Raw genomic sequence first — 16,068 nt, 5'->3', positions numbered from 1 at the left:
AATTCTTTCTCACTATATTCGATAATTTGGATCATTTTTCTATTACATTAAAAAATATGTATTCATTCAATTAGATTTTGTATAATATATACATGTACATTGGATCCTTAAGTTATGACATATACTACCCATTATAAAATACATGAAAGAATTATACTTTTATCATAAAAATGTACATACAGATAATAGTAAATATTATCTATAAACTAGACTCCGATCCAAAGTAGTACTACTCTATTATATTCACTGAAATTTCTACATGCACATTCACAAATTTTCTACATGTAGATAATAGTCTTATCTATAAGTAAGACTTCAATAAAATTTATTCTTCATCCCAAGAAATTATTACTACTCCATAAGTTAGTTGACAAAAAACTTTACAAAATTCAAAGACCTTTTTAGGTTGATTTATGTGTGGGGAAAATACAAGGACCGGATCCCACTTATTTGAACTGAATTCAAGGCAATAGTGGATTTCTAACTTAATTTCAACATAGCAAGAAATGCCAAATTAATGTTAAACCAGAAACCCAACAATATTGTGGTATTCTAATCAAACATCACTTTGTTCTTCACCAAGATTTGTTATAATTTTACTTATTGATTATATCCTAGAATGTTTCTTTAAAAATGTCGTTAATTAAACGTTGAAATTGCAGCACAACAATTAATATTATTATTTTATAAGGAATTTAATCTTGGGTTTACTCCAACCTTCTTTTTATGTTAAATGGGATATGAATCAAACTTTTTGCATAAAAACATTTTTGTAGAGCAAATGCAAATAGAGTAGTAAATTTATGGAATCGGGTTTATATAACAACAAATCGGTTTATTTATTATTTTTTATTCAACTTTAAGTAATTTTACTTGTTTATTCATGCTAAATTTGGCTTCATAGATTAACATTCCTTTTTCACCTTTTTTCTCTTATCACATTATCCCTTTCATACTTAAATTTTACTAATATAACCTTGTGCGGATATACATAATATCGTCATTCAACATCATTTAATTGAAAAAATTACTAAAGTTAGGGGATATAGATTGTGATTACAAGGGAATTCAACTTTTCTTTTTCTGTTCAAGACTATGATATTATTCACTGTCCTTCTCAATAACTAATTATCTCGTTGATTTGTAGGCATTTCAAAGTACTACTATTATTCAAGAAGTACTCCCTCCGATCCCCATTAGAAGTCTCATCTTTTATCAACGCAAGATTTCAGAAATTATTTAATTTTGTAAATGAAAATAATAGAAAAAAGTTGTGGAATGTGGCTCTTACTTTAATATACAGTATACTACTCCCTCCGTCTCTTAAAATTTGGCAACATTTGATCCGGCACGAGTTTTAAGAAATGTAATAGAAAGTGGGTTGAAAAAGTTAGTGGCACGTGGGTCCTACTTTTATATATTAGTTTTAAAATAAATGTGAGTGGGAATGAATTAGTGGAATGTGCGGCCACTACCAAAAATGGTAAATGTGAAATGTGACAAATTTTTAGGGACGGACAAAAAGGAAAATAAGTGACAAATTTTCATGGACGGGGGGAGTATTAATTTTATATTAATAAAATATGAATAAAATGAATTAGTGGAATATAATGTCCATTAGCCAAAAATAATGAAAATGAAATGAAATTTCTAATGAGCATCGGACGAAAATAGCAAATTGAGACTTCTAATAGAAATGGGAGGAAGTACTACTTTTCAGTTACATGTATATTTATATAATAATCCTACTTTAGTATTTGTGTGACTGCTGACTTATGTCACCATATATATATAACTAATATACATATGAGAATGATATCACGCATACATATTTAGCTACACATATCCCCCTTTTTTCACATAATTCCCTCCGCTCTCCTCCGATTTAGCAACTCCACCTCTCTCTCTCTCTCCACAATTCTTGATTCAAAGAAAAATCACAATCAAAGAAAATGGGAATCGCAAATTACAATGAAGAAACCATTTTCCACGACCAAAAAAGCATCTTCCTCCCCATGTTTTGCCGCCTATCCATCAAAGACGTCAAGCTCAACACCATCCCCATCTCCTCCTCCTCCTCCGCCGCCGATCCCTCCTCCCCAATTGTCAGCTGCATGGGCCAAGTCAAGCGCAACAGCCGCCGCGTCTCCGGCTACCCCTCCTCCCACCACCACAAACACCCCAACAAGCCAAGAAAAAACACACACTTTTCCACCAAAACCCTCCTTCCCGCCGCCGCCGCCGGAGGCCGGAAAAGTGTGAGCCGGAGCTGCCGGAGAGAATCAAGGAGACCGGTAGCGAGGGTCAGCTTCGATCAAGAATTGTTTAGTGCTAAGGCGGCGGCGGCGTTGGATATTAGCAAGATGGATCCGCCGCTGCCGGTGGTGAAGAGGGCCGCGGCCGCGGCTGAGGTGAATTTGTGGAAGAGGAGATTTGATGGGGTGAATACTCGTAGTATGAGTATTCAACCCATCCGTTTACCGGTTAAGGAATTTCGGCTGTCGTCAGCCGCGGCTGACGACGGTACAAGGTTTATGCAGTAAGGAGATGAATTTAAATTTAAAGGTTCAATTTATATATATTTAATTATGTAGTCCATAATTTAATTTGGAAATTTAGGTGTATACTTACAATCGATCAATGTATAACGGATCGAATAATTTAGGTGATTTTGATGTAAATAAAATTCAGAATGTTAGATTTTTTTTTTCTTTATTCTTTTGTTCTTTCTCCTTTTTTATTGCTTTATTTTAACTGAATGGTTTTTGATAATGATAGTCAGGGTATGATGTTTGGGTTCAAATTAAGGTTGTCCCACATTTTTGCAGAATATTGAGTACTTTATTCTCTTTTTTTTTGTATTTTCTTTTGTTTTAGTGTTTATTTTTTAATCAAGTATTCCAATTAGTTAGAAATATTTGGTCCACAAACCTTATAATATGAGCATCAGTTTATGTTCACGTTAGTTTTGTTTTACCAAATGTTTATTTGATTTTATAACTCTAAATAAATAAATGAATAAAATAAATTATATAACAAACAAATTAGCCTACTGCCAACTTATGTGTGTATATTCGCCGCAAACATAGAAAGTAGTTAGCCAAATTTATTTCTTCTATCAATATGCATTTATTTCTTCTATTAATAACTGTTCTTACAGATATGCTCGAACAAAGTAGTGTGCCAAATTTTAATTAAATAAAAGGTAAAAATGATTGTTAGGTCAAAATTCACTCTTTAACTAGCATAATCCATCATCATCACGAGGCATAATGTTTTTCAACCGAAAATTATATTCTAATCCACCAAACAATAGCTCGTCCAATTTAGCAGTCAGCGACTCGTGTTCAAAATGTGGTGAAAACACAAAAGAATATATTCAATTGAAATTAAATTTCAAATTAAGGTAAAGGTTGTTTTCTGTTTCCACCCACGGCTGTCACGTAGCTTGACTTTACATTTGATGTAAATTAGATTTGATTTGTTCCGCAATTTCATGAAATTGATAATTATGTTACAAATTTTTTTAATAAAGTGTCCACTTCAATCATATGAAGTGTGAATAACGCAATTCGAATCGAGTCCAAGTCTTCTAAAGGTCCAAACTACACAGCTTTTAAGATGGAGATGGTTAAGAGAAAATATTTGACCGCTGACATAACACGAAAACACGACACTGCATTGTAAATACTTCACTCATCTCATTATAAGTGACTCATTAAAACAATTGGATTGTGTGTAAAGAAAATAAGTCTATAATGTGTGGCACGACCTAAATAGGAAAAATCAAATTACATTTATCGGGACGAATGAAGTACAAACTAAACAAACAAAAGAGGCAAACACAGAGCTAAAGATGACATATATCACACATAACGAACATGGTAAGAAAAAAAAGGTACTCTAGTGATAAAAAAAAAAGAGACAAATATATCAACATCTATGTTTTAAGTATGAGTAAATGTCAATTTTTGTCCTAAACATATGGCCAAAATACGAGTTTGAACTTTGACCCAATACATTTACTTTTTGAAAAACAGGTCCATAACAAAATGAAAATGTCGCCGAAGTAGTCCTTTTAACGGTTCGGTAAAAAAACTAACGGTCAACGCTAATTGCACAGTGACATAACCGTTAGTTTTTTTACGGAACTGTCAAAAAGGACCACTCCAACAAGAATTTCATTTTTTATAGACCTATTTTTAAAAAGTGAATGTTTTGGACCAAATTCGTATTTTGGTCATATGTACTCTTTAAGTAAATACAACATCTAAGTTTAAGTTTAGATAAGATACATACACACTCATACATTGTTACATAGGAGATTTGACGAATTCGTGAGAAATAGCGAGTAGGTTATAACGAAGGTGGAGTTGTATATACAAAAGGGGGGGAATGGAGATTAGTTCCACTAGATTTGAGATGAGATCAGTTCTGCTCTTTATAAGGGGTCCAGATCAACTTGCTGCCTTCGACATCAGGACCGCCTCGGCCTGCAGCTTTGAGATGGCGGTCTAGGACCTTTGGGTCTGCGCATATCACGTGCTGCCCCTTCCGGTACTGGATCAACTCTAAGCTCTGAAGGGTGGTCAAGATATCCTCTGCCTTGATGGCCGTCATGTCACTGAGCTCCTGGATAAGTAACGAGGAGGAAGTAAGGACAAAGGGAAGAATTGATGTAGAGCTCAATCGATGATAGCTAAATGGTCGCAACCTTGATGGAAATGTTGCCTTTGTGTTTTTTTAGAATATCTAGAAGAACCCGTGTCCAGTATCCTCGATAGCTCAATAGGCCCAGGTCTGAGAGGGGTCGTTCCGGTGTTCCAACTTTGGCTTCCTTCTTTGAAAGTTCATAAGCTGTACCAGAATGTTGCAGTTAGTTAAGCAAAAGGAGTACAAATATAAACCTTTCCTCAAAACAACTTTTCATATCTAACAGAAACGTTCTCAGAATTCTAAGACGAACAAGAGGCAATTACTTTCTGCATATACAAACGTATGTGCAGTTCAGTCTTACATTAAACTTCCTCCGTCCAATAGTTGGTCTAAAAATTTACGAGCATACAGGATTAGATTTCATTTATTTGCATTTAAGTTTCACTTCTTCAGCATATTCATTAAAGTGATTAAAGTCTGTAGAAATTAAGCGTGAAGATGAATAATGAGCTTACAAAATGCAATCAGGAACTTCCCATAGCCTTTTCTTTGATAAGGAGGAAGAGTGAGAATACAAGCTAAATTGTAAGACTCCTCTGATTGCTTCTCCTGTACATCAAGTAATGAAAGTATTATATGGAAGTTAAATATCATTTCTGACAAAAACATGCAAAATCTTATCCTTCCAACTCTGGAATAGGCCATTAGGCATACTACGTGTAAGTACGTGAAGAGGTCAATTTACAGGCTTGCTATTTGTGACAAAGATGGTGACCCTAAATGGCCAGTGGAAAAAAGCGTATGTTGATACAAGTGAATGTGGGTATCTCAATTAAAAGCGAAGATCTTATGAATCTCGTTTCTGTGATAAATGATTCAGTTAACTTCTTGTTATCGTTTAGTTAGGATTTATCAAATTGAAGAATGAAATAGAAGTTGCCTAACATGGTAGACTTGCCATTTCAATTTTCAATACTATCAAATATTGCCTTTCAGTAGAGCGAGTATTTATTGTCTATCCATTTACTCAATCAGAACTCATCTATCGTGAACAATGATTATGGATGATACAAGTGAGCAAGATTAACTTGGTAATTTTCTAAGGGGGAAATTTACCTTGGAGAAGTAGCCCACCATGTGGCATCCCCGATCATCACATTCACATAGCACATAAAATAAAAATAGGTCTACATCATAGTACAGGGTCTTGTGATCAAGAAACAACTTGGCCAGATAACAAAGGTTCTGCCCGTAAATTTTGTTCTTTTTGCCATCAACCTGTTATAGCAATTCAAAATTACATTCTAATAGCTCTACCAACTTTGGAATCCGGACATTTGGACAAACAGAAAATGTAAGACAACTGCATATACTAAGTACATCTATGAAACGGTGCGAGCCAAGCTTAATATTGAAAAATAAAATTTCCATGTAAACCACATTCACGTAAAGGAAGAGGGCTATACCAGTAACTGCCTCGTTCAAATCTCCATTTGATTTCCAAATAAGACCATTTGAAAAAAAAAGGTCCTTAGAAAAAAATAGAGGAACATTTGTAACAAAAATCCTTTTAATCTTTAATAAGGGCATCCCATTTATACGAACTAACATGAGTGACATCCGGGTTTTTAAGGGAAATTTATTCATATGATGTTTCATCATGTTGCATAGAAAGTCTGAACACAATAAAGGGAAGAAATTATGAGACAGTTTTTAAGACTCTGAATTTAAGAGCACAAAATATTCCTTTAAGGGAAGAAAAACAAGTGTTTTTCAGTTTCTCTATTCATGCCAAAAACTTCTCATGCGCTTAATAATAGGGCTTTTCATAGTTGATAATTGTTTCTTCATGCTTCAGAGTTGAGTTCTAGAGTTATGCAATACTTACCTCAAACATTGACAAAGTCTTGTCCCGATATATTTCATCACCCGGAGGATGCTTAAGGTCACATTTCTTCTGCAAATACAAATATGAAATATAGTAACTACAGGAAAAGCTTTATTTAAGAAATAACAGAAGTATCTCCTTTTACAGCCTAGTATTTAGAATATTCATCAGAAACATAATCAAATGATCAAGTAGCTGGCATAATTGCAAAACTAAAGGACTTTCTACTGGATTATTGGAGTTAATTCAAACTAAAATAAACAAGTGAACAAGGATAAATGAACAGCTGAGAAAGGAAGCTTACCATATGCCTTTGAAGCTGTTCTTTGCGCTTCATGAAATTCAGGCAAAATTCACAGAAGAATAGCTTTGTACATTCATTGTATTCAGGTGGAAATGGGGAAAAGTACCAAGTCTCAATTTCATATTTTCCAAGTTCAATTGTTGCAATATTTTTCACTTTGGTAAACTCTTCATGTTCTCGCAAGCTAGCAGCATCAAGCTCCTCGTGGCCCTATATAATTTCAACCACAAGCTCTTAGGAATCCAAACTAAAATGAGGTAACTCGAGTGACTTGTCCCAGCATATAGCAAACCAGTTAGTTGACATAAACTTGATTGGACAATCATTATTAGACATTTCCTAGGACACCACTGGGAAATGATACATTACTTAGCTTTCTGCCATAGTAGAGAAGAAGTAAACCAACAAGAATCACACCAAGACACGATGCCCGGGGGTCCATACAAGCATAATCTAAACCCACACTGATTGTACAACTGTGTCAAGACGTGTATTTTTCAAACACCGTAAAAGTAACATTGGCTTCATGATAAGGAACCAATAGGTCTATGATGAATGACAATACATACAGAAAACAAAATAACCACAAAACAGTCATACATATATTGCTAAGCGATTAACAAAAAGTATTTGAAAATACCTCTATATGTGTTTCATCAATCTTGCGCTTCTGATGGCGCGTCATTTTCAAGCCTGTTACCTGAGATATTATCACGTGAGTACATTCTCGATGAAGAATTTTCAGTGTCATTAACTACTCCAGTACTACAACCTCCTTAAAAGAAGAGAGTTCTGATCCCTATGAATCTGAATTTGAACTAAAGCTTGATTTTTTCATCTACAATTATCTTAAGCATGGAAAGCAAAAGGTATGAGCAGTATATTACCTTGTCCTCAACTTTGTCATCCACATCAGTTTCTACAGAGCTGAGATCAAGTTGATCAAGGTGTACCCATTCATCAAGCCTGCGGTTGACTGCCCAACAAAATGAAGAAGTGCACAGAATAAATAAGACAGAATCATACAGACTAAAGTTTCGGGCGAAGCTTGAGCAACAACAAAACAATCTCTTGTTTTTGAAAAATCAAATGTAATCAGCGCGATACAATGAGGAATGTGAACCTGAAAAAAAACTGAATATACTAAAAATACAGGAATTGAAATTGCATAGATTGCTCATCAAGTTCAATTCCAGTAATTCAACACTGTGCATACAAATAACCATCACCAAATGCCACAATAAGTCAGCAGCAAACAATATATCTGAAACATAATTCCTCAGTGAAAAATTACTGGTTAATTTGAAATTCTTAGCATAGCAATAAATTTTTTAATTAAATTTAAAAAAATCTTACATTCAGTGTAGTGAACATAGTACTCATAATAGTTGGATCCGCCGGAGAAATGCTTGCGGCGCTCGATAACCTTCACAGGGTGGTACTTTCCGTCGCGCCACCGGCAATTGACGCGCGTACCGACCTCCAAGGGCAGAATCGTCGATTTCCTCCTCCGATATGCGTCGAACTCCGGCTGCGAACCGTTGGATTCCTGCGCCGGAGGATCAGTGGACATATTATCATCGACGGCCGCTGCGGCGGCGCCGTGGCCGTTGGCGGTGGTGGAATTTGTGTTGTCAATTGAAACCATATTTTCCGGTTACCCAAAATTGCAGGTTGGGAAATGTATTAATTAAAGCAGTTGAGTTTTGTGTATTTCAATCTCACCCCCTTAACTTCTTAAAATTCTAACTTCATCCCCTCTTTTTTTAGTATTTAGTACTTCGATACAGTTTTGTTAGAGCATCTCCAAAGGTAGAGGTAAACTAATATAACTTCCGTATTTACCTTTTTTTTCATGAAAAATCATTATCCAAGGGGAGAGCTATTTAAGAAGGTATTATACATTTTCTCATTTTGAAGAGGTATCTTTACCTCCTCATCAATAGAGAAGGTAAAATCTTATGACTAACATATTTGTCTTCATTTCATGAAAAATTATTCTTCAAAGGAAAAGATATCTGAGAAGGTATTACACTTTATGTTTTTTAATGCATTTTATAATATTATTTTATTCTTAAAAAGTAATTTACCTTTCTTACTATATACCTTTTTCCTTTGAATAATGTAATTTTTTAGAAAGGTTTATTTCACTTTTTAAGAAGTTAAGTAAATGATATTCATTTTCTGTATACATTCTCTCCTCGGAGATGCTCTTATAGATTAATACTGCTTCCATAGTTCCTCCATCCCAAGATAATTGAGTCATATTTATTTTTGGATTGTCTTATCTCTTAAGATAATTGAATCATTTTATTTTTAGCAAAATTTTATAATCAGTATTGCTTAACTCTCTCCGCCTTAACTTTTAATACATCAATTTTTTAAATCTCATGCTAAAAAAAACATGTCTCAACTTCCTTAAAGGGAGGAAATACCAATTTTAGATTTTGTAATCAAATTATATGTATATTTAAGTGACGTGTATATTATCATAAAATAACTGAACTAATAAAAAGCTCAATCACAAAAATTCACAACTTAAAATAAGTAAATTGAAAACATTAATAAATAAAAGTATTCAAAATGTACATAGTAATCTAATGAGATTTAATTAACATATTATTATATATAATAATAGTATTATAAATTTATAATATCAATTTTATTCGCTTGTGTTTGAATTCAAGCCGACTCTTTTGCACTTAACCCAACCTTAGATCCAAAAAAATCAATTTTGTAAAATTAAAAAGAAAACAGAACCATTAACCTAGAATGTTCGAACCATATAGTATATAATAATTTCGAGGAAACTAATCAATTTGGTATTATGATGCCGTTTGGAAAGTGTGTAGCAAAATATAGGATCAGTGATGTAATATAACGGAGTAAAGGGGCGATTTTATAATTATATTAGTTGTGTTGTGTGCGTTGCTGTGTCTGTATATAAATTCAGCCTCTCTCAACCCTTTTGTGCCGCTCCCGCTCTTTTGCGCACATTCTACACAGCTAAAAAAAGTGGTTAAGCTCAGGTTATTTTTCTATTTATAATCTTATCATCCAATTTAAAGATCTTTTTTTCTGCTTATACATTGATCTTAGCTGAAATCGGTAAGGGCTCCACATTTAGGCTTAGTGAAGGATTAATTCAATGGTGGTTGCTGTGTGGAGATAGATAGATAGAGAGGGGGGATTAAGAAAACTCAGAAATTGAATGATTTAATTTTGATTATCTATTCTTTGCTGATCAATCTGTAGCTGCTAAGCCATTGAGTGAAAAAATAGGTGTAGCATACTAGCATTACTTGATTAAACAGGAGTTTTGGTTATTAGTTTTCTTTTTGTAGCTAATGACAGTGGATGAAACCCTTATCTGGTTAAAGATTGCATTTTTAGGTGATTAACTGGATATAATATGTGTGTGTGTGTGTGTTGCTAGACCAGTAGTTGTCAAAATGTCTTACATTGGCTTTAAGTGTTGTTCAATTTTTTGTTACTTTGGATAAAGTAGGAAAGATGGTTTTGGCGGAAGAGGAAATTACCCGGCTTTTCAGAATCCGGAAGACAGTGATGCAGATGTTGAAGGATAGAGGCTACATGGTGGGAGATTTTGAGATTGAAATGACAAAGTATGAGTTTGTTCAGAAACATGGCGAGAATATGAAGCGAGAGGACCTCGTTATCAATAAAGGCTTCCGTAATAGCTCTGAACAGGTGTGGTTCCGTTCATGTAGAATATGTTTTGCAATGTGTGGCCTTGAAAATGGGTATTCTCTGAAATCAGGGAAAATATTTTATCTTTTTTCTCTGCATACAAGATGTATGATTGTGTAGCTGGTGTTGTGTTTGGTGGAACAATGTCGGAAAAGAATAATGCCATTGAGGTGATGAATTAAGGTATCTCGTACGTGAGATATCATGGCTGATTGTGGATTCGAGTGGAAGAGCTTATGTTAGAATTGAGGCTGATGAATCAGTTTCTTATTGTGTTTTAATTGCATTGGTTTGTATGCTTAAAACTTGTTTATTTACGATGTCTTCTAGGTTACACGATCAATCTAGCAAAGAACAGCCACTGTTTTAACTTTTATTATCAAAGTTGTTTGTCCCATAGTAAGAAAGTAGTAGTACCGATTTGCATAACACTTTTTATTCAATTTTATCTTCCTCTGATATCCATTAGAAATGCTCGATGCATTTCCCATTACGTAGTTGCCTATCAGAGTATCAGTAAAGTATGAAGTTGTTCTAAACAATAGTACAAAGTTCAGATCTTTTTGTGAGCATTTTTTTTAATTGTTGAAAATCCCCGATGCAGCACCTAATAACCATTTTTTTCTTGTCTGCTTATTTCCAGATATACGTTTTCTTTCCCGAGGAACAGAAAGTTGGTGTCAAGACAATGAAGACCTACACTAATCGCATGAAAGAAGAAGGCGTTCATCGGGCAATCTTAGTGGTCCAGCAAAATTTAACACCATTTGCACGGACCTGCGTTAGTGAAATATCGACTAAATTTCACTTAGAAGTCTTCCAGGTTATTGTTGAGGCTCTCATTTCATTTCATTTCTATATTTCTTCAATACAAATAAATTTTATCTTATTAGAACATTCTCCTTTTCCGTTTAACATGCTATATGGTCTCAAGAACTCTTAAATTTTATGAGGCATCGCTTTCATCACTATGAATTATTGATATTCGGCATTTTTGTGCTTCAAATATTGTTGCAGTGTTTTGGAAAGTTACATACAAGTGAGCCTCATTTACAGTTGTATTTCAAGGGAATTCATGTTTTCTTGCTGCAATAGTGCAGGAAGCTGAGTTGTTAGTTAACATAAAAGAACATGTTCTAGTTCCCGAGCATCAGCTGCTTACGGCTGAAGAAAAGAAGACGTTGCTGGAGAGGTACACCGTGAAGGAAACACAGGTTAGTTTCCATTTTCCAATAATCAATGCCATCTAACTACGCACAGCTAAGTGATTTCTGTAGCATCGAATATTTGCGTAGTGGGAATCTAAATTCCTCATGTATTACACTCGAGTTGCTATAATAGTGCTACTTTAGCACAGAAGCAGTTATTCTCTCTTGTACACTGCTTGACTTCTATCGTGTCGTGTACATTTTCACCATTTCATGTGCCGTTTTTGTTGAAGTTGGCTTTTCCTGAATAGTCAGTGTCGATTTATGCTGCATTTGGGTTGCACTATTGCTTTTGGACCAGCACTATCTGTGGATCTCTTTTTAGCTCTATAATATTGAAATCTCACGCCCCGAATTCTTTTTTCGTGTTGTTTCCTATCTGCCTTTCACTTCACTCCATTCTAAGCTGTTTCTTGATGCTTTCCGTTGGCAGCTCCCTCGTATCCAGATAACTGACCCGATTGCAAGATACTACGGGCTGAAGCGAGGGCAGGTTGTGAAGATCATACGACCGAGTGAAACTGCTGGACGTTATATCACCTACCGATACGTTGTTTGAATCGTGGGAAGATCTGTACTTGCTGATCTTGTCGATGACAGCACCAGATGACGATAAGGCACAAAGGCTATGTCACCGATGTGGGACAGAATACATATAAGTATATTAACAGTGGTGTAATTGAACTCTCTATAAACTAATTTTGCAACTTCATAATTTCATAGATTTTGTGATTGTGAAGACATGAGTTGTATGACTGTTCTTGTGCTATTTTTTGTTTAAGAAAATATTAAACTGTAGTAAGTATAAGTTTTGTGTTGAAAAAGAAAAAGGAAGATAGAAAGTGAGTTGGATTTCCATCATGATATACAGGTGATAATAAAAGTGGCCGTATATCATGATATTGTTTGCACTTTGCACTAAGTCCAGTTTTGGTTACTCTTGTTTATTTAAGTGTATTTCTTTGTGGATGTTTATGGTAATAAGCTTTTAATCATGACCCACCAATACATACAACATATTTGAGTTTTGGGAGTTTTTGTGTATTTTAACAAAGGCAAGTACTATCAAGAGTTAAAATTTATAGCTACTACCAAAATAAATTTATGTATATGTTCCTTGCCTCTAATTAAATAGATTAGGAGTTTGAGAATTCTAGCCACCATGGCCATCTGAATAAATAGAAAATCATACTGATCTTTAAAAAATATTTAAGTATATATAAAAGCTCCTCTTGTATTTTGTATTTTAGGATAATCTCCACCTTAGTTTGTTTCCTATATGACTCTTAAACAACAAAAAGAATTTAGCAAAAGATCTTATCCATCAGCAAATTCGGTCCTAAACTTCCATTATTTCTTGTATTTTAATTTTTAATGAAGCCTATACTGTTATTGGTGCACAACTAAGTAATCCAACATTATACATTGAAAATTGAAATTCTATCAACAAGTCCAAAAATAATACTTGTTTCACTAATCTATACTACTTATTACATTAATCTAATGATTCTTACTAGAAAACTATATTGTAATATAATAAGCTCTAATTTGCATTTTTTACTATGCTGAGGCTTAGAGAAATGGTGTAATCATTTAGTAACTTGAATTTGAAATCCCATGCTATAAAATTGAACTGAATTCCAAGAAGTTAAAAGATAAAATACAAAAATAACCAAAGGTAGGCACTTGACACCAAAATAATACTATAACGAAGCATAAGCGTAATTCAGCTGGTAAGACGTTTTCTCCTTGTGCATAAATGTAAATGTGTGTGAAAATGAATAAATTCTGCTCATATTCAAATAAAACTTGGGATTATAACTTAATGCAACTAAATTTGATTATAACTTAGGATTATAACTTAAAGTTGAGGACATTCTAAATCCTTTGATTAATTAGTTTTGTTGACAACTTGAGAATGAATGAATTTTGGGAAAGATAAAAATACCCAATCATAGATAGGCAATGTTGATAAGTACATCAAAACTGGCAAATTCTCAGAATTAGCATCATATAATATTTCAAAATCTTGATAGGATATGAAGCATGATTTGGCTATGAAAATGTGGGAGACAGCAGAAGCACACTATAGATAGAGGCATGTGCTACTAAAATGGACCACTTAGTGGGACAAAGCGCGTTTCTCTTTTCGAAGATATCAAATTTCAACTGTTGGAAATCGCACTTTTGATCCAATTGTGTGCTTTGTAGCGCCTATAAATAGCCTACAATTTCATGCAATTCTCATCAACCGTTTTCATTCCATTCAAAATGGTTTCAAATAGAGTTTTTAATGTTGTTTTCTTTGTGTTGTTGGGTGTAGCGATATGCTCTGCTGCTAGGACGCTTACTAGCTACGAGCCGAGTGGCTATGGCGGTGCTGGTGGTGGAGGGCATGGTGGAGGGGGAGGATCTGGTGGGGCTGTGGCAGAGCATGGTGGATATGCTAGCGGTGGAGGGAGTGGTGTTGGAGGTGGGGCTGGATATGGAGGTGGCGGTGGGGAGCATGGTGGGGGTGGTGGAGGCGGTGGGGCAGGGAATGGTGGTGGTGGAGGAGGTGGATATGCTGGTGGTGGTGAGCATGGGGTTGGGTATGGGAGTGGGGGTGGTCAAGGGGGAGGCGGGGGATATGGTGGTGGTGTGAATGGAGGTGGAGGCGGGGGAGGAGGAGGGGGAGGGGGTGGTGGTGGTGGAGGGGGAGGAGGGGGAGGTAGTGCCGGTGGGGGGCATGCGGGTGGGTATGGTGGGGGTGAAGGAGGAGGTGTTGGAGGTGGATATTCCGCGGATGGAGGGTATGGTGGTGGGAGTGGCCACGGGGGAGGAGGTGGAGGAGGGGCTGCTGAAGGAGCGGGAGCCGGTGGTTATGGGAGCGGTGGGGGTGCTGGTGGTGGGGCCGGGGGTGCTCATGGTGGGGGTTATGGGGGTGGTGAGGGAGGGGGGGCTGGTGGAGGCGGAGGATATGCCGGTGGGGCGGCTGGAGGGGGAGCGGGAGGATATGGTAGTGGGGGAGGTGCAGGTGCGGGTGCGGGTGGTGGAGGAGCTCATGGTGGAGCATATGGAGGCGGTGGTGAAGGAGGTGGGACTGGCGGGGGCGGTGGATATGCTGGTGGAGCAGGGTCGGCTGCAGGAGGGGGTGGGCATGGAGGTGGGTCCGGGGCCGGTGGGGGTTATGCGGGAGGGGAAGGATCGGTTGCGGGAGGTGGTGGGCATGGGGCTGGTGGTGGTGCTGGAGGAGGTTATGCCAGTGGTGGCGAGCATGCAGGTGGATATGGTGGAGGCTCTGGTAGCGGCGAAGGGGGCGGTCATGGTGGCTATACCCCGTAGAAGTGTGTTTTGGATCAAGTTATTACCCAAAGATGCAAAATTATGATTATTAATGTTCATTTTAAAAATTTGGAAAAAAATGTGATTGCATGGCATATGTTGCTTATCAAATGTATGATATGGTGATGTACTTTGAAGATGTATTATGTTGTGTCAAATATTAATGAATCAAATGTTTTCTTAAATCATGGTTTGGTCATATCATTACACAATTATTTTTTCTTCAATCTTAAGTGCATTGTACATGGTGAACATCTAAACATGGTGACAATTTTCATAATCATTTTGGTCCTTCCGGGACATTTAAAACAGTAGCGCATTTTTGTTATAAAAGATTGGTCAAAATTTAAATTCCCAAAATATATATTTCCCTTATAAAACATGACTTTTACTTTACTAGAATAATAAAGCATGTGTGTTACGACCCTTTCAATGCGACTCCAATAATATATATTAGTAGTAAGTAAAAAATGGCACACAATGCTTAGTTTGGTTGGTCGTTGGACTGGTCATGCAACATAAATTATCTTGAATCTGAAAATTAAATTTACAGATTTACCCTTTAATTATCTATGATCACATTACTCAAGAGATAATAGATATACTATCAATTTGTTTTCTCCCACATTATTTGTTCAATGCAACCAAATCACATCTGGATCACCTACGAGTCTTATTAAGCACTGAAAAAGACCATTTTCATCAAAGTGCTCCTCAAATATAATCTTACTAAACAAAACGTGAAGAATAGAAATTGTATTAACAAGTACAGAAAATGAATGCATCAATTTATGCCTAAAGTTTCCCACCCAAATTGAGCTCCATGAAGTGATAGCCGACGAAGTCCAATAGTAACAATTTCCAAGTCTCTTTCACAAGATTGAGTCACGAGAGGTATTGAAGTAAAATCTATCAACAAAGCGCGAAAAAAAATGCTGCTATTACTAAATTGATGGATTACTTGTACTCGTCGCATC

At 35.9% G+C, this 16,068-nt stretch overlaps 4 protein-coding genes across 5 annotated transcripts; 3 read left to right on the top strand and 1 right to left on the bottom strand.

The window, feature by feature from the left end:
• The first annotated feature begins 1,810 nt into the window (after nt 1-1,810).
• LOC125206651 (uncharacterized) lies at nt 1,811-2,772 on the top strand. Its single transcript, XM_048105893.2, has one exon. It carries the CDS (start codon nt 1,953-1,955, stop codon nt 2,541-2,543), a length of 591 nt encoding a protein of 196 aa, XP_047961850.1. The 5' UTR covers nt 1,811-1,952; the 3' UTR covers nt 2,544-2,772.
• A 1,499-nt stretch (nt 2,773-4,271) lies between these two features.
• LOC125205423 (histone acetyltransferase of the MYST family 1-like) lies at nt 4,272-8,521 on the bottom strand. Its single transcript, XM_048104346.2, has 9 exons — nt 8,205-8,521; nt 7,736-7,824; nt 7,489-7,548; nt 6,849-7,058; nt 6,545-6,613; nt 5,773-5,934; nt 5,172-5,265; nt 4,715-4,857; nt 4,272-4,632 (listed from the first exon to the last, which is right to left on the bottom strand). The coding sequence occupies exons 1-9, from the start codon at nt 8,494-8,496 to the stop codon at nt 4,429-4,431; spliced, it is 1,323 nt and encodes a 440-aa protein (XP_047960303.1). The 5' UTR covers nt 8,497-8,521; the 3' UTR covers nt 4,272-4,428.
• Nucleotides 8,522-9,731: 1,210 nt separating this feature from the next.
• LOC125205425 (DNA-directed RNA polymerases II and IV subunit 5A-like) lies at nt 9,732-12,575 on the top strand. 2 transcript variants are annotated; one of them, XM_048104348.2, is made up of 5 exons: nt 9,732-9,877; nt 10,354-10,559; nt 11,203-11,382; nt 11,660-11,773; nt 12,201-12,575. In XM_048104348.2, exons 2-5 carry the CDS (start codon nt 10,362-10,364, stop codon nt 12,324-12,326), a joined length of 618 nt encoding a protein of 205 aa, XP_047960305.1. In that variant the 5' UTR covers nt 9,732-9,877; nt 10,354-10,361; the 3' UTR covers nt 12,327-12,575. The 2 variants fall into 2 exon arrangements, with proteins under 2 accessions (XP_047960305.1, XP_047960306.1); XM_048104349.2 differs by having other exon boundaries at nt 9,734-9,877; nt 10,357-10,559.
• Nucleotides 12,576-13,983: 1,408 nt separating this feature from the next.
• Nucleotides 13,984-15,276, top strand: LOC125205426 (uncharacterized). The gene has a single exon (XM_048104350.2). It carries the CDS (start codon nt 14,003-14,005, stop codon nt 15,089-15,091), a length of 1,089 nt encoding a protein of 362 aa, XP_047960307.2. The 5' UTR covers nt 13,984-14,002; the 3' UTR covers nt 15,092-15,276.
• The last annotated feature ends 792 nt before the right edge of the window (nt 15,277-16,068 follow it).

This window comes from Salvia hispanica, chromosome 6, assembly GCF_029641045.1.
Source record: "Salvia hispanica isolate PSC_SH4W2 chromosome 6, Shi_PSC_v1, whole genome shotgun sequence".
NCBI classification, from domain to species: domain Eukaryota; kingdom Viridiplantae; phylum Streptophyta; class Magnoliopsida; order Lamiales; family Lamiaceae; genus Salvia; species Salvia hispanica.
This window is presented reverse-complemented; position numbering and strand designations above follow the sequence as displayed.